We start from the raw sequence: 19,216 nt of genomic DNA on the forward strand, positions 1-19,216 counted from the left end.
GACGACGACATATATATATATATATATATATATATATATATATATATTCCAGAGTTGATTTAAAACTTATCTATGCTGTCGTACATGCTTTCATCAGCGCATGACAGATCAGTGGTGTCCACAACGCTATAGTCCACGGAGTCTTCGTACTCCTTCAACCCCGCAGCGATCTCTGGATGATGCGGCAATGCCCATGGCCCCCGTTCCTCTTCATGTTCCTGTTTGGCTTCCAGGTGTCCCTTCTCTTCCTCGCCCCCAGAAGTAGCAGCAACCCTAGTGGGTGCCCGCAACATGGACTCTGGCGTCATAGTCATCTGCTGCTCTTCCATCCGCGGTGACGCATGCGCCATTGCGGCTGCAATCAACTGCTCCAACGCAGATGACTTCTGCGAACACTGCAGCCGCCGTGCCGTGTTCATCTCCGACTCACCTACAAGGCTTAGGTTACTCTCTTCCTCAAAGACTCCCAATGTCTGCTGCAGCCCGTGCATGCGTGCAAAATCCTGAATCAGCAACAGTGCCACGCGGCCCTCCGGCAAGAGGTCACCTGGCAGTATCGTTTTCCCTACAGCAGCTGTGCGAAGATGCGGATCGCCGCGAATGACGCTGATGGCTGCGGCGCGGAGTTGTGCCCGCAACTTCCCCAACACGCCGGCGTTCCGCAGCGCCTCGGCGAAAGCGCCTTGAAGCTCAAGAAGCGTCGTATTGATTTCATTTGTATCTTCCTCAACAGGATTTTCCTCCATTACACATACCTCTCCTCACTTTGGACGCCTTTGCTTGGTGGTGCGCCTTTCTTTCCCACCCCGCCTCTGTTTGTTCTAAAGTTCACTGGCAGGAATGGAGGGGAAAAAGTGGTGCGTGTACGCGTTTGCTTCAAAGACCGCCAACCCCCCAAAGAAAAAAAAACAGGGCGCAAAAGAAGAAATGGTTCTGGACGTGCAGTAAGGAGCCTCTCTACACCCTTACAGAGAGACACAGCGAGAGAGCAAAAAATAAACGGGAAACCGATCGACTAGAGTACCTACACCCATGTATGCATGCGTTATTAGAAATGAATGGCTAGGAGGCACAGGAAAATCCGCAGCTCCGCTGGCCCTTAGATGTCAACTGCTTCCCGTAAGAGTTACACGAGGATGTATGTTTCACACTTAATGCATAACGAGGACCGGAGACTAGTGGAACTGAGACGCAAAAAAACGGACTGTTCCATCGTCACTTGCCGTGGCAACCATGCCAGCGTCTTCAATAACAATGAGGCTGAGAACCATACGGCGGTGCCCCATGAGGCGTACGAGTGGTTGCTGCTCCAGTGAACGTCCGTCCCACACTTTAACCTCCCCATCGCTGCAGCCGGCAACGATAAAGTGGCAACACGCCCACACTGCAGGAATGATGCTCTCGCCAACGCGAAGCACCACTCGGAGCGTAAGGTCTGCGGTATTCCAAACGGCTATCGAGCAGTCACATGATGCAGAAAGCAGCAGTGGCGGCGAAGCAACGTGTTCAGCCGCATTACTGTGACTGATACAAAGGCTTTCAATCGCTTGACTGTGTGTCTCTTGCATCGAGGTGACAGCTCGCCCACTGCGCAGCGAGATGATATGCATCGTGCCATCCTCACAGCCAACAACGCAGCGGTCATCGTCGCCGAGAAGGCAGAGCGCTGTAACAGGCGCCCTGTGAGGGCTGAGGCCTTTAGTAATGTACGCCTCCTGCTCCCCGGTCTTGGGGCTAAACACAATGACGCTGCCGTCACCGCTGCCTGTCAGAACCTTCTTGTGATCTGGCGACCACGCCATGCACGTCACAGGGCCGCTGTGGCCAGCGAAGTACATGGCGAGCGTCCCCTTTGCAACATTCCACATTGCCGCCTGCGCGTCCTCCCCGCCAGCGAGCAGCACAAGACTGGATGGGTGCCACAGCAGTGTCAGGATCTCGCCACTGAGGTCACGGAGGCAGTGCTGCAGCTCCCACGTCGACGTGGACCAGAGCGCCACCACGGAGTCAAGACCACTGCTTGCAAGGCAAGTCCCATCCGGTGAGAAGGCCAAAAGGCTGACAGTGTCGCTATGGCCCTGCAACACCGCCCTTGTTTCTATAGTATGCCCATCCGCTGCGAGCCGCAGAATGTACACCTCGTCACTCTCCCCACTCGCCGCAAAAATGTGGGCATCGTGTGGATGTACAACAATGGCATGCAGCGGACGCCCGTCACGTCCACGGAACACGCAGAGGGCGTCATCGCGCTCCGGCTCACGGTCCGGAATAGCGTTGAGATCCTCTGCACCCTCTACTTCATCAGCCGTGTCGTGTTCCCCGGCGTCAGCGGAATCAAAGGCCCCACAGCGTTGCGCTTCTTCTTCATCCTCCTGCAGCTCGCCGTCGTCGTCTCCAATTTCAGCCATCTTGCTCTCGTCGAGAATCTCGTTGTCGGGGTCATCAAGGTCAAGGAAAGCGTCCTGCAGCTCCTCCACATCCTCCTCTGCCGCTCCGAAATGCATGTCGGACGGACGATTCATCTCTACTTGCTTTCGCACTGTTTCTTCCCCTCCCTTTTTATTATTTGCTGTTCCGCTATTCTTGTCGTTGGCCACACACACACACACAGAGAAACACTGCAATGCGTCAGACATGAGTGAAGGCAGGCACGAGAGGAGGGATACGACACGTGCACAGGAAGCCATACACACACACACACGGCACACACAGATCCAGTTAGAAAAAGCAGCGACAAAACAAAAAAAAAAGCACAAATGTACATAAAAACATGATATTAATATATGAGGAAACATGTATGTCAAACAAGCCCACTGACGTATCAAGAAGGAGGATCAACTAATATATATATAAACAGGAGCGTAGAAGGAATGTAGGGGGGGGGGGGGTAATGGGAAGAAGCCTTCACAAACAGCCATCATGGCATCTACCATTCCACGATTCACCTGGTATTTAGCCTTCAATCGCATCAAGCACACACACACACTCTAGCAAACAAAATAAAAAGAAAACAGACAAGCACACACATACGCCACACTAACTGAAACGCCTATACCAAACAATACATCAAAAGAAACAATAAGCATCACTGCTTCGCTTTAACCCTTACACTCTTCCTCTTCTATGCCGCCGCACCACGGATAACCCCATTCGAGGTAGACCTAGTTTGCCTGCTCCTTGCCTTTTCCCCGTCACTGGTTGCTCTGCCTCGTGCTCCTGCAGTTGCAGCCGTCCCCACAGCGTCACTTGTACCCCCTGGGGCTGGGGCGGAGGCCAGATTTGCCTCCGCCACAGCCGTCTTTATTTGCTCACGGATGGCGGCGTTATCGATGGCAAGGATGCGCCTCTCCGTCAGCACAAGTTTGCGCTCCTGCACGAGTGCAGTGGTGATGGACACAGCGAGATCACGCACCACACGGCTTTGATGATTAATGCAGGGAAGCAGCAGTTTCGTCCACACACTGTCCGTATGGTTGCGCAGTCCCATGCGACCGGTCGTCACTAACTGCTCGAATACTGTCAGACGAGCGACCTGCACCCGCTGGCCACTGTTTGGCAGCCGACGCCGTTCCTTGTCCACCGGCTCCGCCAGCACCGCGGTGAGAATCGTTGGGTTCGTCAAGGAAGGCGTCTTGATACACAACGCCAGCGTCTTCAAGGCCTCCTCCCGGACGCGCGGATTGGCGTCCGCAGCGCAGCAAAGTAGCCGTGGCAACAAGTTCACCACCGGCGCAAGCACAGAGGAGAGGCATTTGTATTCATCCGCCAGCACCATACGCACAAATGCGTTGGCCATGGTGACAACGTTGGGGAGCGTGTCCTGCAGCCCATGCCCATTCATGTCAAAAAAACGGAGCACAGCCTCTTCAATCAGTGAAGGTGGTGCCGGGTAAAGCTCACGCATTCGGCCCATGAGCACGTCAAGCGTCGCCTCACGCAGCTTGAAGCGTCTACTAAACAAACAGCAAGCAGTAAACATCCCTACGGCGCCGACAAGGTCCAACGCCTCACGCGTATTCTTCACGTAGGAATTAAACATAGCTGGCCCCTCGGTTTCCGAGGAGGTTGCCATGATGGCCTCCGCCACGCAACGCTCCCACGCCTGCAGCTTCTCTTCCTCCACCTTTGGCGTGGTAGCGTCCGCGTCATCGCACGGCGGTGGCGGCGGGTCCACCGTATCTATTTCGTGTGTGATATCTCGCACCTTGTCTGCCATCCGCTGCGCGCACTTTGACACCAGTGGCGCGGCATTCTCCTCAGCATAGTCGTTCATGGCCATGTCTCCGTCGTTGTTGTAAGCGTCCGCCTCATTGAAGCCATTTTCACTGTCTGCACTCCCACCACGACTACTTGCATCACGGCGACTTTTATGCCTACTGCGTTCTTCACCAACCCCCACCATGTCCCCATGCAGGGCTTGGGGCATGAGACCCCCATCAAACGTATCGCCGACGCACGCATACTGATCAAAGTCCGGGCGCGGCAGCGGCAGCTGGGCATCCCTGTACACACTCTCTATCATGGCGTCCATCATGCGCTTGGCCTCTTTCGCCGCATCAAAGTCCTCTTCTATGATGGCGTGAACCTTATCCTGCTCCACTTGGTAGATGCGCTTCGATCGCCGGTTCATGAGGTTGAGGCGGTCGCGGCACTGCTTCGCAATATCAAAGTCCTCCACAGCGACCGCTTGATCCTTCAATGCGAGCAGCTCCTCCGAGCGGCGGATGAAGAACTCCTCAAACTCGAGAATACGGACAGAGCGAAAGGCAGCAGGGTCATTTCCACTTGGAATGATGTCGCGCACTGGAGTCAGCGGGGGCGAATGCGACAACGCTTGCGGCTGCTGCGCAAGGTAGCTAGGCGGCAGCTGGGGCTGCGGCGGTGTCTGCAACTGCTCCTGTTGCTTTTGCGGAGAGCCTCTGGGGGAGTCCAATGTCGCGCCTCTTGAGGGCGGCGCCAACTCCCCACCGTTCACTCTGTTGCTGTAGCTACCAAGAACGAGTGCCTTGTCGGAGTGGCGCCGCACGCGCGTGAGAATCCGCCCGTTGCAGTCGATGGAGTACACCCCAACCTGATTGAACACGTTGTGCGCATTGTGGTGCGGGATGTTGAAGAGTAGCTTCACAAAGTACGCCACCGCTTGCATGTGGATCGTCTTGCGCTCCTTCGAGCGGTAGTCTGAGTGCTCGTTGCTGTTGAAGTCCACCACACCAAGCTTCGTGAAGTGGACGGCTCGAAACGACGGCGGGTCCATCTCCATCTGCTTCCCGTTAAGTGCAAAGAGGCGCAACTCCACCTTGGAAGCAATCTTGCACTCGTGGCTCAATATACCCAGCTGCGTCAGCTCCACATTCCCAGGAAAACGCAACACGATCGTTTGCGGCATCTTTGCATTCCGTGCACTCTGCCAGCCCTTGCAACGCTGGTGCATGGCTGCGGCGCCCACGCCTCCGGATCCTGCAGCATGCTCTAACTCGTCAATGGGGTACTCGTCCTCCTGACTCGTGCAGTAGACAATGTCGTATGGGACACGCTTCTCCATCCCTAGCTTTTACGACTGGCGCACTAATGCGCTCAACAGCTACGTTTCCACGGATGCGCAGGATCGTGTGCGGCACACGACGGACAAAGTGCGGTGCAAAGGCAGAGGTGAGGGAATAGGATATATATGTATATATATATATACACACACACACATACAGAGAGAGAGAGAGAGATCGTAAGCAGTTCAATATCCATCTCGAAAACAAAAAAAAAAAAATGCCTTGCATTTCCCTTTCTTTCCTCACCCGTTCATTCTTTTTCTCCTGCTTCGCTGTTACGCTTCCCGCATAGTCGCTACTCGTAGGGACGATGGTCATGCTGCCTCCTCGTGAAAATGTTGTTGTGTTTTCTCCTGCTGCGGCGTCTCACGAATAAGTGGGAACTCCGGCAGGGTTATGATGTCTACCTCATAATGCGGCTGCATCCGGCGCAGAAACTCCGGGTTCAGGGGCCCCAGTGTCTCATCGTACCACGCCGACGGTGCTGGTTGCCGCAAAGTCGCGCGTTGTTTCGCCATCGCTGCCTCGGCCCTTTTTTCAAGCTCCAGCCGTCGAAGCAACGTCAGCTCCGCCACGCGCATCGCCCCGGTCGTTGTGGTCAGCGCGTACTTCTCCACCTGCAGGCCGCGCCGCTCCACCTCCCGCTCAAAGGCGCCACGCCCGCTATGGTGCAGACCCATATTGTTGTTGTGGCTCTGCGTGCTGCGGCGCGCGTTGAGACTGTTGCGGGTCTGCAACCGCTCCATATCGTAGTACCACCGCATTGCGGCCCGGGCGGAGAGATAGCGGTTTGCCTTGTAGTCGTTCACGTGGTCCTCGTCCCACAGGCCGGTGCCTTTCTTGTACTTCATGGTGAAGCCGCCCCATGCGACGGCGGTCCGCCTCATCCTCGCAGCGGAGCCTCCTCTGCGTGCCCATGAGCGCAGCCACCATCCCCATAGCAGGAAACCAAAAACAAAAACAAAAAACAAAAAGACAAAAATTCATTCCTGACAAGACCAGGAGGCGCCACGGCCAGCACGGGCGGGCGGGCAAGAAAACACACACGCCCACGGAGAGAAAGGAAAATAAGCAAAAAAAAACCGACCCATAGGGCGGGGCTGTAAAACAGATACAAACACAGCCCAAGAGAAGCAGTGGAGTGAGTGGGGCTTCTCAGCGCCGTCCGTCTCACCAGCAAAACATTTCACGCATTTGCATCTTCGCCACATGCCGACGGAAACCCACCGGCATTCCGCGAGGCCGACAACGCCTACGACGCAAAAAAGAAGAGGAGTAACGGCAGGAGAGACGCCACCACTTTGGCTGTTTCGCACCTCGCAGCTTCACCTCCGACTCCAGCAGCATCGCTGCATGTGCGTCAAAGTCACAGCTGCACTGCAGCGCCTTCAGCTGTGCGAGTCGAAGGAGCGGCAGGAAGGTGCGTCACCCCCGGCGGAATGATGCGCAGCGCCGACTCCCACCGGCCACGCGCCAAAAGTGCGCCTGCAACACATGCAAGTGTTGCAATCAACACGGTGTCATCCCCCCGGGTGCGACAGCTCGCCTGGCCCGCCGCCGTCAAATATCCCTTGTTCACCCCTCCCCATTCCGTCGCCATCACGCCACGAAGAAGAGTGACGACGCTGTCGCTTCCAGATGAGGCCAACCTAACGGCATGGTGAACCCCCACCTCCCTTTTGCAGCCAGCCCTATCACCAAAAACCACTTTTCCGCCACAGCACATCTTGCAGGGCGTGGCGCCACAGTCCCACGGCCTGCTTCATGTAGAGCGCCGTCGCCACTGATACCCTCCCTAGCTACCGCAGTATCTGATCACCACCATGCCGTCTTTTTTGTCGCAACAGTCACCGTTATGACGCCAACCCTCGGACGAAGCCAAGTCACCTGTGCGGAGCGGAGAAGGCGGTGCAGTGCACTGAGTTCCAGTGGCGCCGATGATGACCAAGGCACCGCTGCGCCACCGCCACCACCCTCCGCAGCGGCGTCACTCTCCTCACTCAAGATCTGCAGCATCGCATAGACGACAGGGGTGGGAGCGAAGGCTGAAATGGACTCCAAGCAACTGCGTGGGTAGTGCAGGAGGCCCAAAACACACACCGTGGAAAGTAGATGCGGCCCAGTGCTCCATGAGTTTAACGGGATCTCACGCATTCACCCCGCCGTACGCTCCGCAAAGGCACGAAACACAGCTGGAGCGCACTCGGCAAACAAACTCCGCGCACTTCGAACCACACGCTCCAACTGAGCGGCGTCCCCATCGATGTCGTAAACGCTTTCAAAAACCTCAACCAGAGCTACCATCTCCGGTACAACGCCACGTTCAGCAGCTAGCTGCAGTACCATGTCGACGGAGTTGTATCGCTTGTGACGGAGAACCAAACGAATGCAAGAGGACAAGCGCGAGGACGGCAAGTGCGGCATGGCGGCAGCCACACGGGGGATGTATCGCGTTGACAATGACCAGAAGCTCTGTCCTCCTTGAGGCTGCAACCTCTGCAAAGCGTCGCCATAGACTTGCTGACATACCTTCAAAAGCCTCAGGCAGGTCCAGTACTTCTGCCGTTGCTTTCGCTTCAAAAAGGAGACTGCAACCATTATCACCGCCACAGGAGTGATACGGAGAGGATCAGAATCGCACCATCACGTAGTAGCAGTCGGATGGTGATAAATCCATCAGCCCTCGCAGAGCATCCAATGCCATCACCACACCAGCATGATGTGTATGCTGCATAAGTCGCACAATACAATTCCAGCTGGAACGACATGATGGCAAGAGGGCCAACGCAGTGGAGGCCGAGCCAAGCCGTAACTCAAAGTGTAGCCTAGGCGCCAGAGCACTCACAGCATCGTCTGACAACGGTGCGGCTGTCTGTACGTACTGCAGGGCCGTCGCACTGGCCCCGTTACTCCTATTGTTATTCCCAATATTACTACTGGCATTCTCCTCAACCGCCGTGCCACACGCATTTCCCCACTCCCTCCGCGTGAGTTCGGCGACGACGCGGTCCATGGTATACGTTGCCACCATAGGTGGCATCGTTTTGCGCAGCGCCTCAATAGAACCGATTGAAGAGGATGAGGAGGAGGTGGAAAAGGTGTAGGACGGTGGTGGAGGTGCAGTAGCATCGCCGTTTCGCACGGCCCGCAGAAACACTATCATGTCGGGGCCAAAGCCACAACCATTGCGACGCCTCCCCTTGTCTTCTACGGTTTCTAGCAGGACCCCTGCGGCAGAGGAACGGTACGCAGCGGACTCGTACCAGAGCTCAGACTCCTCGCACAACAACGCTAGAGCCTCCGCCGTCAAGACGCATTCGCCCAAACGCAGCGCCGTCATGGTCCTCACACGGAGTTCCGCGCTGCTGCTGCTGCTGCCACCACCGTCACCAAAAACCACGCAACGTATCACTTCCGCGATCCACCGCACTTCAACAACCGAACTCACATCAGACACTACCGTCATCGCCTGCAGCACCACCCACGCCTCCTCCCGCGTAAAGCGTCGATCGCTCCGGAGGGTTGCCAACGCCTCATGGAGTCGCTCGTGGCAAACGGTATGATGCGAACGCAGTAGAGCCGCCACCGTGGCGGCACGGACAGTGACAGGCAAGCAACGCAACACATCTGTCACACATAAGCCGCTGTTGGATGCATACATGCAACCAAGCGCCATTGATACTCACCGCTGGTTGACTCGTACTTGTGTGTCCTGGCACAGGTATCGCAAGCTGTCAAGATCCAGAAGCGCGCGCTGAGCCTGGCGGGCGTACCAGCGCGCCCTGGGAAGCTGAAGCGCGGCCCACCCATCATCGTCAGCAGCACCATCCGCGCCAGCTTTAAAACCACCATCAGCATCGTCCGCTGCAACCACCCCGTCTTGTTTTTCTCCTGTTTGTCGTGGCCTACCGCCCGAAACAAACCTCTGTGGCACATGCATGGCGACAGAATCAAGCTCCACCGCGGTCAGCGACCGTCGCTGGCGCAAGCAAACATGGTGCCGTCGCAGAGAAACAACTACATCCCTACTACTACCATCACTACGGTGATGACCAATTATTGGTGTATCTCACGAGAGCAACAGCGGCAGCGGCGGCAGATGTATCCGTAAAGATAAATACAGCTAGCATCCTCGCCGTGCGCTGCGTGAGCCCCCACAGCTCTCTCAGCAGCAGAAGCGGGGAAATCACCCGAGCCATCCAAAGCACACGTGCGCGCGATACACCTGTCACGACACGTGGGAAAAACCGCACAAGCTTTCTCCAGTGAATTCTCTCCGGAAGCTGTATCGTTTCCACGGAAGCAAACCCACTTCCAGCCACTTTCCCTCCAAAGGCTGTTGCCGAGTCAAGCAGCAGGCGTGAGGCCCGCGAAGCACGATGTGTTTGAAAGACATCCTCCACACGATCTGCAGGACGTTGTACCATGCAGGCCGTTTGTAATGTCTCACCTCACCAGGTGAAAGGGGTTGCCTCCAATGCAACTCCTCGAGAAAAAAATGGCGGAAAAAAAAGAAAAAGGAGAGAAAAAGGCGACAACAGCGGCGTTACGCGACTGCAACAAACACATATTCATACAACTGAACTATTGTAGTGGCAGTGGACACGTTGCAAAAAAAAAAAAAAAACGTACACGCACACACACACAAAATCCAATATAAAAAATGAGAGTGAGACTAGAAGGGGTGCGGCGAATGGCAATTCTACATACAAAATGCTGCAGCATGGCATCAACCACTAAAAACAAACTAACAAACAAGAATGAAAACGTAAGCCACATTTCCCATAAATAACGCAATTTTCAATCGTGGTACGCTTGAAATGGAGTCGCTGGCAACGCGTCAGACATGAGGAGCACGGCCTTCGTTCTCCCCTTTCACCCATGCCGCTCATGTGTGCATGTCTCCGGCTATACGTTCGCATTCGTGACGTTATCTACATTTCGTGTGATTTGTTCCTCATCTTTTTTCTCCATTCTCCCGTTGCGTAAACCATTGAGCCTCAATGGGCATTCATGGCAGTTAAAAGTGAGGTGAGCAAGACCCCCACGGAGAGGGCCACACCTGCCCGTCCTTCATGCAGCTCCTCCCGCATAAGTATTACAAGGCCGGCAAAAAGAAAGAAGCCACTGCCCAAAGCTCGGGCCAGTGCCAGCCACAAATTCCCTCTGTAACTGCGTGAGCCCAGGCTGCCCCCGGCAGCATTCGTAGAGCACTTCAGACTGGTGTTCTCGAGTGACGTATTCGCACCATCAACACCGGAGTTATCGGTAAGCGCCACACACAGGATAAGAACGGCCGGCATCACGCCAAGCCATAAAATGATAAAACAGTTCCCTAAGCGACGCCTAAACATTGCATAAAGCTCACCGCAGGCGCTGTTTTCAGTGGCATTGGGCGGCGCCACCTCTTCAAGCTCCTCCATTTCGACGCAGAGGTCCTTTGCAATACAGACTCCGACGACAACACCGTCAAAAAAGCGATGAATAAAGATAGGTATCGCAGAGCCCAAGAGAGCAGAGGTTGAGCCCTCAAGCCCCAGTAGGACCCCCTCCACCGCGGCGTGAAGACACATGGGCAGCATAATAAATGACATCAGCAATCGTCGCCGATGACCCTCGTGCATGAGGCCCAAGCCGTGCCCACTGTGTGTCACGTCGTCAACGGTACCAAGTTCAATCACGGCTGGAATAAGAACGCCGAGCATAAGAGTGGCGCAGATTACTGTCGGGGACACGGCATCCCCTGCCGTCACGATGGCATCCGGCATAAAATGTACCAGCGCCATTGCAATCAACAAACCAGCCGAGAGGCAATTCGCCAGCGACAACAGTCGCGACATCTCCATGAGTTGCACATGGGGCCGGGGTGATGTGTTATCTATGGTCTTCCGCACGCACAGAAAAGGCGTCCACAGCCCTAGGACAGTAGCGGCCGTCAAGGTCACCGCTGCCCCAATCTTAATCAACGCCACATCGGTCATCCTTGATGTGGCCTAAGCGCAGGTCCCCAGAAATTTCCACGGTGAATCGCCCCGTCCCCACCCCGCACTTCCGCTCCTCTGCACACCACTGCTCACTTAACCACAATACTCCAAACAAAAAGAGACATGCAAACCAGCAACCGAGACAAGAGGAGCACAATTTGCATAAATGCTGTTACATCCAGTCGTGAAGAGTGACGCACACACGCATACACACTTCGGCGATGCGTGGGCACCCGCGGGGCATGAAGCCGTCCACTGAGCAGCAGCAGCAGCAATATCAAGAACGTTCTCCCTATTTCCACCAGAAAAGAACGAACAATTGTGCTCAACGACACCCCTCACAACGCTGTTTGGCACACCATATTATTGACACAAGACCCCAACGTAGATAACGCCACCCCACGGGCCCATATCCCACACACAAAGAGACAGGCGGGTACATGTATGTGCGTACACTGCATGTAAATAAATAAATAAGAAGATTCACGGTTGCTATTTACGGACAGTAAAACGCCGTCGCCGCCCCATACAAGATAAATGTATCTAAGCAAACACTCCTTGCGCACCGTGACCGCACAGGGATGGTATCGTAAGTAAATATATTGACCGCAAGGGTAGGGAAAAGGAAAGAAAGAGGAATACAAACTGAAGAAGCAAAGAAGGGGAGGGGGGGGCTTTGGGCAAAAAGTTTAACAACACTCAGCAATAACATGGGTAGGAGAAGAGCAAATCATTGAGATCGATTCATCCACACAATCGCACACGAGCCAGAAAAGGTTATACACATCTACACGCATTCACATGTGCTGAAAAAAAAATTTGTGATTCCTAAGGACGAGAAACAAACGTAAAAGGAAATACATTGCAAAACTATCCCCCCTCTATTTCACTATGTGTGTGTGTTGGGTAGACACGAGAGATCACAAGAAAATAATGCAAAAAAAAAAGATCAAGCATGCGTACAGTTATTTAAATACCCGCACTGTCCGTTCGGCGCGGCTATGCGGCGCGGCCGTCCTTACCACAAATAGCAAACCTTTTCCTCCTCTCATCATCCGTCCCGTTGCAGGTAATTGAGCACACACTAGAGTGGAGGAATGCTAGTCTTACCTTGCCCTCCTCCGTCCCGCTAGCAAGGGCTGATCTACGGGTAGAGCTGCCAAAACAGCACACCAAAAAGGACACACTTGCTCAAGTCCATCAAGAGGCCAAAAGCTAAGGTTTACTTCATCAAATTGGCGCCCCCACCACCACCACAAAGTGAAGCGGGTAGACCGTGTGGGCGGCAAGAAATGCCCCAGCCAACATCTCAAGTAGTTGCAGTGCGGTGATAAGTGGGGCAATGGGACGAATGTGGCACAGGGGTCCGACCTGCACAAACGCAATGTAATGGGAAATAAAGTGGAATAAATCGCACCTTTCGTGATGGCAAAAAAACTACCAACGTGAAGTAAGGTGCGCGACGAGTGCCGGCAAAAGGCTGTCACGTGGTGGTGGTATCAGTGCAGAAAGAGCACAGGCTTCATCTGCGGGGTGAGAAAGAGGATGCCCAGCGGCTCCGGCGCTTTACTATAGGCGACTACGGCAATCCAGAGGCAAACTCGCCCATCAAAATTTTTATCGCTGAGACTGCAGCGTATTCAGCAGAGTCCGCGCTCCCGCCACGGCTCAAGATACGTGGGGAGCCGCGAGCAGGTGCCAAAAGCAGAGAATACGTTCAGGAACAAATTCCACAAGCAGTAAACGTGGCGGAGCGAAGCGGGTTTGCGGTCTTCCAGCATCCTCAGCACCCAAACGACAACCCAGAGACGCATCACGGTCAAGTAGAGAGCGCAGTCCAGATGGGTACCACCGTAAGCCACGGCGCATCGGCCCCGCCCAAAGTTCGCCGATATGCTGTCAATGTAGCGAGCGGTGGTGCCCACCGGTTCCATCACACCCATCAACCGCTCCATCAGCCGTCGCTGTTGTTGCCATGACCTTTGTTTGTGTGCCGGATGAAGCGCCCCGATCTCTTCCTCTCCCGCGACGTGCAGGCAGCACAACACATGCGTAAAAAAAGACAAACATAGAGAGTAAGGATTGCGGAGCAGCAACAATGTCACCAAGCAGAACTATATGAACGCAAAGGTTCAGTGGGGGGAGCAGAAAAGGAGGATACGTGTGTTTTCATTATACACATGTCTACACATACATACAGTCCACGTGGAGGAAAGTAATAGTAAAGCAAATCATATAATTTACATTGTGAATGTTGTATAAAATAAGAAGAAACAACATAACGAAACCCCCATTTCACTCTCTACGCGTTTTTTTTGTTTTCATATTTCCCCACCCGCGTACATCTTTGTTGCCTGATAGTTTTATCCCCCTTTTTCTCTCTTACTGCATCATTCTCTACACAAAACAGTTGCGCGCCTTGTCTTCACGTCGGTTCATGACGCATTCTTCGGGCAAAGTGTCATGCAGCGTAGCACGCAACATTGAACCCTCAACCGTACTGGAGATGGACTTCTCACTCTTGGGAGGCAGTTCTTTGGCCTGCCGCGCACGCGTCCCGCCACGCCTCCGTACCAGCGGGTTTTTGCAGCTGGTACGTGCATCTATACCGCCGCCATGTTCGGCGAGAGTCATGAAAGAGTTGCTCCAAATACGTAGCGGGTCGGTGTCATTGCCGCGCACCGACGCAATGTTTTGTGGGTGGGAGGGAACATATCCTGCGTAACCGGGTACCGCTGTCTCCAACACCTTCGCGGTGCCAATAAAGAGCGGATGAGAGGTTCCCATACGCGTGATGACACGCTGCTGCACGGGAAGCGTCTGCGAGACTGTTGCCGCACCCGGCAGGCGGGTGATAGGACCGGCGTCAAAGCCTAACTGAGCCTCCGTCGGTGGGGCAAGTTGCGTGCAGTCAACAATGTCGAGGCAGTACCGCGCGGGGCGACCGTTCTCGTCGGTGTCGCATCTCGGACGAACGGGGCGAAAGGTGCGGTACGTGTTTGCAGCAGGACAGAGAACGGGGTTGTTTGCCCGTTTGCGCATAATGTCTACATTCCGCTGTGTGTTTCCGACGAGACCGCTGCGATGGTCGTCGTCCTCGCGTTCAAGCTTGCGAGCGGTGCTGTAAAAGTTGTGCGACACGACGGGTAGTAATTCGCGAGTGCTCACCTGCTGCTCCGTCTCCCATGCACTGGGCATGTGTCTGGTGAAAACAGGCTCAACGAACCGCGTCCTCCGCGCACCGTGCAAAGCCTCCGTTGGCGGCGGAGATGGCAGCGGTGCCTGTGACTCCTTCTGCTCGCGGTGTGACAGCTCCTTCGTGCTGCCCGCGCCTCCGCCTCGTGCGGAGGATGCTGCCTCTGTCGCTCTCCGGGAGCGGAGGAGGGTGAGGTAGCGATTGTCGTCGGAGGGGTCCGTGCGGGCGCGGACGGTGGCGTATGCGGCGTCGTATGTTGTATGAATGCCGCGATGCAGCGCAGAGATAGCGGAGACAAATTCATCAGACCGCTGCTGCTGCTTCCACGCCACCCGCTCGCACAAAGGTGCCCTGGTGTTTACCGCCGTCTTCAGCGTGACGGCATAAGGTTCACTGCTCATGGAGACGTCAGACCTCCTGTCGGCTGCTCAAGAAGAGGCACACACGCACGCAACGAGGGAGAAAAGAAGGCAACGACCACTCTTTGTCCTTCCTTATCTACGCGAAAAATAGAACAGCCACGGGAAAGAGACGGGTCGACCGGGGAGACGCACACACACTTTACATGCACCTCCATCGTTAGAGAGCGACGAAGAGGGAGATAGAAAAAAAAAAGAGTGAGGGGGGCATTCATCTCTGTCACAGTGGGAATCTCACAAATAGCGGCCAACGAGCAGACTGAATGCGGCGACACCGTCACCCACCTCCTGCGGCGCCACCCTCGCGACGGTGCAGTAGGTGGCATCCAGGGGGCAGCCCAGTTCAGCCGCAGTGCCGGTGCCGCCAGGAAACATCTTTGGAACACGCAAAATTCGACACATGGGAGGCGCCTCGTCCCCCTCCAATGCGTCCTCCGCAGTAGTTCCGCCCAACCCCTCGCCACGCAACGGAGAGTGGAAGAGCGCACGCAACTCCCCTTCCCCCCGCAACAACGCCACACCCATAAATGCACTCGACTCGTGCATCACAACACCCAACGCAGAGCTGACAACCTCGGGGATGGCAGAGCAGGAGGACGCCCCCCCGTTTCGCTTCCACCGCCATCGCTCCACAACCACCAGAAGCCCAAAGAGAGGGAAAGCACGCAAGAGCTGTAGCTGCTGCGCATCGCAGTGGCCATCCGAATGTGTCTCCCACAACGCATGCCACTGCTTCTTGTAACGACGGCGCTGCTGGAGGACAGAGGCCAAAGCGGTCCAGAGGGCCGCGTTGAGGCATGCCTCTACCTCGTCAGATTTCTGCCCCGCCCCCACAGAACGACAGCAGCGGCGGCGGCGGCTCTTGACGAGGCGCGACTGCCCCTCCAGTGAGAGCGTTTTAAAGAGCTTGAAGAGCGCGGTCGCCTTAGTTACGCCTTTGCTCAGCGAGCGGAGTTTACGCGCGGTGAGGCGACGGACATGACACGGTGGCGGCGAATTTGCGGAGGAAGTGCCCAAAGCGGCGGGGACAGACGAAACGCACGACTGCATTGTCTTGGCCGTCAGAGGCGTCTGGAGTTTCTGGTCGCTGCCACACCCTGCCACTGCGTGTTTGGGTGCACGCCTCTTTTCCTTCTTCGGTGCGGCTCCCCTCGTCCGCGTCACCTCCTCTTTCACGTGCGTGCCTCCCGTCGCCTTCTGCTGCTGCTGCTTCTTCTTCCTCGTCTTCATCATCTCTGGGCGCAGTGAAACAAAAAAGGGGTTACACCCCCGCACCACCGCGGCAGTGATGCCCTGCGGCGGGCGGTTTCGGTGCTTCCGATACGTTCCTCCCTCCTCCTTCCCCCTCATGTGCCTTTTTTCCTTGTCGTCGTTCCCGCACACACCAGCCTTGTCTATGATGGCGTCCAGAACGTCACCCACACATTTGCCGCCACTGCTGCTTCTACAAACCAACGCTCCCCGCATCTCCTACTGGGCATCCATACATAGCAAATGCGCACAAAAAACAACAACAGAAAAAGGGAGTGAATGAGTGACAGATAAAACGAAGCCTGACAGAGAAATACACTCACACACGCACATACACAGCCGCAGCATCCCATACTGTCCACGACGCGTCACGGTAGATACAAATTCTGCAATTACCACCAGAAGAGTTTTGCTGCCAGCCGCTTCTCTCGCAGAATATGCAGGTCAACGGCGGAGTGACTAAACGTACTGTAGCGGTTAAGCACCATCACCTCTGCCAGTGAGATAAGAGTCAAGTCCATCCACGCAGCCTCAGACTCCGTGTAGTAAGTAGCGTGACGCGGCCAGTATGACGGTGGTACCTCGCCAACACCCGCACGCTCGACATGGAGAAGACCCACGTCCGTGTCTTTCCCAGCGTTATCTGCGGAGGCAGCCACAAATGATAAAAGAGTTAGATGCCTCGTGGCTGGTTGTCCCCGCAGTGCTACCGCCAGCTGCGCTCGGAAACGCGCAACGTTAGTCATCAGCATCACCTTCGTAATGTGTGTGTATGTCTGTGTCACGTTTGCAATGGTTGCAACGATATGCAGCAGCGAGGGGTGACACTCCTCCCAGAAGTTTGTGCCCAGTATGCTGGAGTTCACATGACGCCAACGCTTCAAGTAAACAAACGGTGGTACACGATACTTATGACGACCCCTCCCGTGTTCATTTTCGCGGCAAAACTTTTTATAATCGCCACGACGAACGTGAAGTGCCATCACTGCGTGCATGTGCTTCTGCAACGGTGAAGGTGATATGCCACGCCGCCGCAAAAAGTCCAACGCCGCCCGAGCAAACCAGGTATGGGGCCGCAGCGAACGGCGCAGGTCCCAGTACACTGCTGTGCCCCATATATGATCCACAGACGCCGGACACGTCAACAGCGAGGGCTGCTCACTCCAACCATACGCGTCGGACAAACATACTCGCGTCACATGCACCTCGGCAGGCTGTGGTGAGGTATCAACATTGTCGAGTGGCCCCAACGTCACCTGCGACGGCCCCACAGCTCCACCTGTTCCGCGCCGCACACGAATGTCAGCAAACACCAGCAGTTCACTCCAACGAAACCAGGTGTATGTATAGTCGTCCCCGCCCACAGCGTATCGGTGTCTTCCCTCTTTTCCACCCATAGGCGAGCACGTGATGTCATTCCACTTGAAAAAAGACATGTGCTTCGGATTTCCAGCGCTAGGAGCAGCAGAGGAACTCGGCGCCGCACCACGCCGTGCGTCCCGCACAGCAAGACAATGCAGCCGCCCCATTAGCAGCATCAACTGGTTATTCATCCCCGACGTCAAGCACGGCCAAGAACTATTCATCTTCTGGCCCCAAAACCAAAAGTCACCAAGAGATTCAAAACTGCTCCGTGGCATGTCACAGCCTTGCCACGTCGACACCGCCAACCCTCTCAACAGGGGTTGCAAAGGCGTCGACGCAACACCGCCGCCCAAAAGCGCTGCCTCCTCAGAGAAAATCATCCAAAAACTACAAAATGCAAAACAAAAACACGATATTGCAAACACTACAAAGACATAGCGAAGACCACGACGGCACCGCCACACAGAACCATAGCCACTACAAGCCCAGCAACGCTGCCGCATCCAACCACAGCTGCCAAGCTACACTAGAAGAGAGACCTAAAACAAAAACAAAAATAAGGAGATCCCAAAAAAAAAACAAAAAAACAGACAACTTAAACCAGCAACACTGACCAATACAACCAACCACAATATCAAATTAAAAAAAAATACACCCTCCTATAGTCAACATATAGCAAGCTTGGCTCGCCCCATTCTCATTCTCCTTCCCATTCCCCGTTGCTGTTCTATCTATGACTGCAGGTGAGTGGCGTTGCCGCCGGATCACCCGCCGTAAAGGCCATTTCTACCGTGTGGAAACTCTCACGCATAGCCGTACAGGATCTTGCCGCGCTTACGCAGCGCGTTCACCACGTCGACGGCCGTGACGGTCTTCTTGCGGGCGTACTCCGTGTACGCCGTGGCGTCGCGCACGACGCCCTCCACGAACGACTTGATCACGCCACGCACCTCGTCGTAGATGACACCAGAGATGCGCTTCACGCCACCACGGCGCGCCAGGCGGCGAATGGACCCGCGCGTGATGCCGCGGACGTTCTCGCGCAGAATCTTCTTCTGGCGCTTCTGCGTTCCCTTCGCCTCACCGCTCTTCTTACCCTTGGCCATCGTGCTGTGTTTGCTTGACTGTGCGATTGAATTCTGCGTGGGAAAACAAGTAAGACAAACAGAGAGAAAAACAAATGATAATCAACAAACGTGGGACTGGGCGCCGGCAAGGCACAGCCGGCGCCGCAACGTGTGCGCCTCCACACACCCCACCCCTGAGTGGCTCGCCCCATTCTCATTCTCCTTCCCATTCCCCGTTGCTGTTCTATCTATGACTGCAGGTGAGTGGCGTTGCTTCTGAGTGTGTGGAGTGGGTTATTGGATAAATTGCTCATATGTTTGATGTTTGTGAGGATTGTTTTTTTTTGTTTTTTAAATATGTGTCTTGGTTCAATAGCTGTTGTCTTATTTT

The 19,216-nt window shown here is 55.0% G+C and overlaps 15 protein-coding genes across 15 annotated transcripts, besides 7 other annotated features; all 15 read right to left on the reverse strand.

Moving 5' to 3' along the window:
• The first annotated feature begins 9 nt into the window (after positions 1–9).
• Positions 10–47: a microsatellite.
• Positions 48–59: 12 nt separating this feature from the next.
• On the reverse strand, positions 60–746 carry TraAM80_01511 (uncharacterized protein; the record flags this gene model as incomplete). Its single annotated transcript, XM_029378549.1, has 1 exon — positions 60–746. The coding sequence occupies one exon, from the start codon at positions 744–746 to the stop codon at positions 60–62; it is 687 nt and encodes a 228-aa protein (XP_029241571.1).
• Positions 747–1,175: 429 nt separating this feature from the next.
• On the reverse strand, positions 1,176–2,504 carry TraAM80_01512 (uncharacterized protein; the record flags this gene model as incomplete). Its single annotated transcript, XM_029378550.1, has 1 exon — positions 1,176–2,504. One exon carries the CDS (start codon positions 2,502–2,504, stop codon positions 1,176–1,178), a length of 1,329 nt encoding a protein of 442 aa, XP_029241572.1.
• Positions 2,505–2,594: 90 nt separating this feature from the next.
• Positions 2,595–2,619: a microsatellite.
• Positions 2,620–2,684: 65 nt separating this feature from the next.
• Positions 2,685–2,711: a microsatellite.
• Positions 2,712–2,973: 262 nt separating this feature from the next.
• Positions 2,974–3,037: a microsatellite.
• Positions 3,038–3,121: 84 nt separating this feature from the next.
• On the reverse strand, positions 3,122–5,542 carry TraAM80_01513 (uncharacterized protein; the record flags this gene model as incomplete). The annotated part of the gene is made up of 1 exon (XM_029378551.1): positions 3,122–5,542. The coding sequence occupies one exon, from the start codon at positions 5,540–5,542 to the stop codon at positions 3,122–3,124; it is 2,421 nt and encodes an 806-aa protein (XP_029241573.1).
• Positions 5,543–5,662: 120 nt separating this feature from the next.
• Positions 5,663–5,685: a microsatellite.
• Positions 5,686–5,700: 15 nt separating this feature from the next.
• Positions 5,701–5,717: a microsatellite.
• Positions 5,718–5,857: 140 nt separating this feature from the next.
• Positions 5,858–6,430, reverse strand: TraAM80_01514 (uncharacterized protein; the record flags this gene model as incomplete). The annotated part of the gene is made up of 1 exon (XM_029378552.1): positions 5,858–6,430. One exon carries the CDS (start codon positions 6,428–6,430, stop codon positions 5,858–5,860), a length of 573 nt encoding a protein of 190 aa, XP_029241574.1.
• Positions 6,431–6,488: 58 nt separating this feature from the next.
• Positions 6,489–6,525: a microsatellite.
• Positions 6,526–6,909: 384 nt separating this feature from the next.
• TraAM80_01515 (putative TPR-repeat-containing chaperone protein DNAJ) lies at positions 6,910–7,269 on the reverse strand (the record flags this gene model as incomplete). Its single annotated transcript, XM_029378553.1, has 1 exon — positions 6,910–7,269. The coding sequence occupies one exon, from the start codon at positions 7,267–7,269 to the stop codon at positions 6,910–6,912; it is 360 nt and encodes a 119-aa protein (XP_029241575.1).
• Positions 7,270–7,358: 89 nt separating this feature from the next.
• Positions 7,359–7,697, reverse strand: TraAM80_01516 (putative TPR-repeat-containing chaperone protein DNAJ; the record flags this gene model as incomplete). Its single annotated transcript, XM_029378554.1, has 1 exon — positions 7,359–7,697. One exon carries the CDS (start codon positions 7,695–7,697, stop codon positions 7,359–7,361), a length of 339 nt encoding a protein of 112 aa, XP_029241576.1.
• On the reverse strand, positions 7,698–8,141 carry TraAM80_01517 (putative TPR-repeat-containing chaperone protein DNAJ; the record flags this gene model as incomplete). Its single annotated transcript, XM_029378555.1, has 1 exon — positions 7,698–8,141. One exon carries the CDS (start codon positions 8,139–8,141, stop codon positions 7,698–7,700), a length of 444 nt encoding a protein of 147 aa, XP_029241577.1.
• Positions 8,142–8,172: 31 nt separating this feature from the next.
• On the reverse strand, positions 8,173–9,219 carry TraAM80_01518 (putative TPR-repeat-containing chaperone protein DNAJ; the record flags this gene model as incomplete). The annotated part of the gene is made up of 1 exon (XM_029378556.1): positions 8,173–9,219. The coding sequence occupies one exon, from the start codon at positions 9,217–9,219 to the stop codon at positions 8,173–8,175; it is 1,047 nt and encodes a 348-aa protein (XP_029241578.1).
• Positions 9,220–9,583: 364 nt separating this feature from the next.
• On the reverse strand, positions 9,584–9,970 carry TraAM80_01519 (putative TPR-repeat-containing chaperone protein DNAJ; the record flags this gene model as incomplete). Its single annotated transcript, XM_029378557.1, has 1 exon — positions 9,584–9,970. The coding sequence occupies one exon, from the start codon at positions 9,968–9,970 to the stop codon at positions 9,584–9,586; it is 387 nt and encodes a 128-aa protein (XP_029241579.1).
• Positions 9,971–10,543: 573 nt separating this feature from the next.
• TraAM80_01520 (uncharacterized protein) lies at positions 10,544–11,524 on the reverse strand (the record flags this gene model as incomplete). Its single annotated transcript, XM_029378558.1, has 1 exon — positions 10,544–11,524. One exon carries the CDS (start codon positions 11,522–11,524, stop codon positions 10,544–10,546), a length of 981 nt encoding a protein of 326 aa, XP_029241580.1.
• Positions 11,525–13,167: 1,643 nt separating this feature from the next.
• On the reverse strand, positions 13,168–13,482 carry TraAM80_01521 (uncharacterized protein; the record flags this gene model as incomplete). Its single annotated transcript, XM_029378559.1, has 1 exon — positions 13,168–13,482. The coding sequence occupies one exon, from the start codon at positions 13,480–13,482 to the stop codon at positions 13,168–13,170; it is 315 nt and encodes a 104-aa protein (XP_029241581.1).
• Positions 13,483–13,924: 442 nt separating this feature from the next.
• Positions 13,925–15,124, reverse strand: TraAM80_01522 (uncharacterized protein; the record flags this gene model as incomplete). The annotated part of the gene is made up of 1 exon (XM_029378560.1): positions 13,925–15,124. The coding sequence occupies one exon, from the start codon at positions 15,122–15,124 to the stop codon at positions 13,925–13,927; it is 1,200 nt and encodes a 399-aa protein (XP_029241582.1).
• Positions 15,125–15,376: 252 nt separating this feature from the next.
• Positions 15,377–16,609, reverse strand: TraAM80_01523 (uncharacterized protein; the record flags this gene model as incomplete). Its single annotated transcript, XM_029378561.1, has 1 exon — positions 15,377–16,609. The coding sequence occupies one exon, from the start codon at positions 16,607–16,609 to the stop codon at positions 15,377–15,379; it is 1,233 nt and encodes a 410-aa protein (XP_029241583.1).
• Positions 16,610–16,785: 176 nt separating this feature from the next.
• Positions 16,786–18,261, reverse strand: TraAM80_01524 (uncharacterized protein; the record flags this gene model as incomplete). Its single annotated transcript, XM_029378562.1, has 1 exon — positions 16,786–18,261. The coding sequence occupies one exon, from the start codon at positions 18,259–18,261 to the stop codon at positions 16,786–16,788; it is 1,476 nt and encodes a 491-aa protein (XP_029241584.1).
• A 300-nt stretch (positions 18,262–18,561) lies between these two features.
• On the reverse strand, positions 18,562–18,864 carry TraAM80_01525 (histone H4; the record flags this gene model as incomplete). The annotated part of the gene is made up of 1 exon (XM_029378563.1): positions 18,562–18,864. One exon carries the CDS (start codon positions 18,862–18,864, stop codon positions 18,562–18,564), a length of 303 nt encoding a protein of 100 aa, XP_029241585.1.
• Positions 18,865–19,216: the final 352 nt, after the last annotated feature.

Source organism: Trypanosoma rangeli (genome assembly GCF_003719475.1).
Source record: "Trypanosoma rangeli strain AM80 chromosome Unknown Tra_15.4_contig_00031, whole genome shotgun sequence".
Taxonomy (NCBI): domain Eukaryota; phylum Euglenozoa; class Kinetoplastea; order Trypanosomatida; family Trypanosomatidae; genus Trypanosoma; species Trypanosoma rangeli.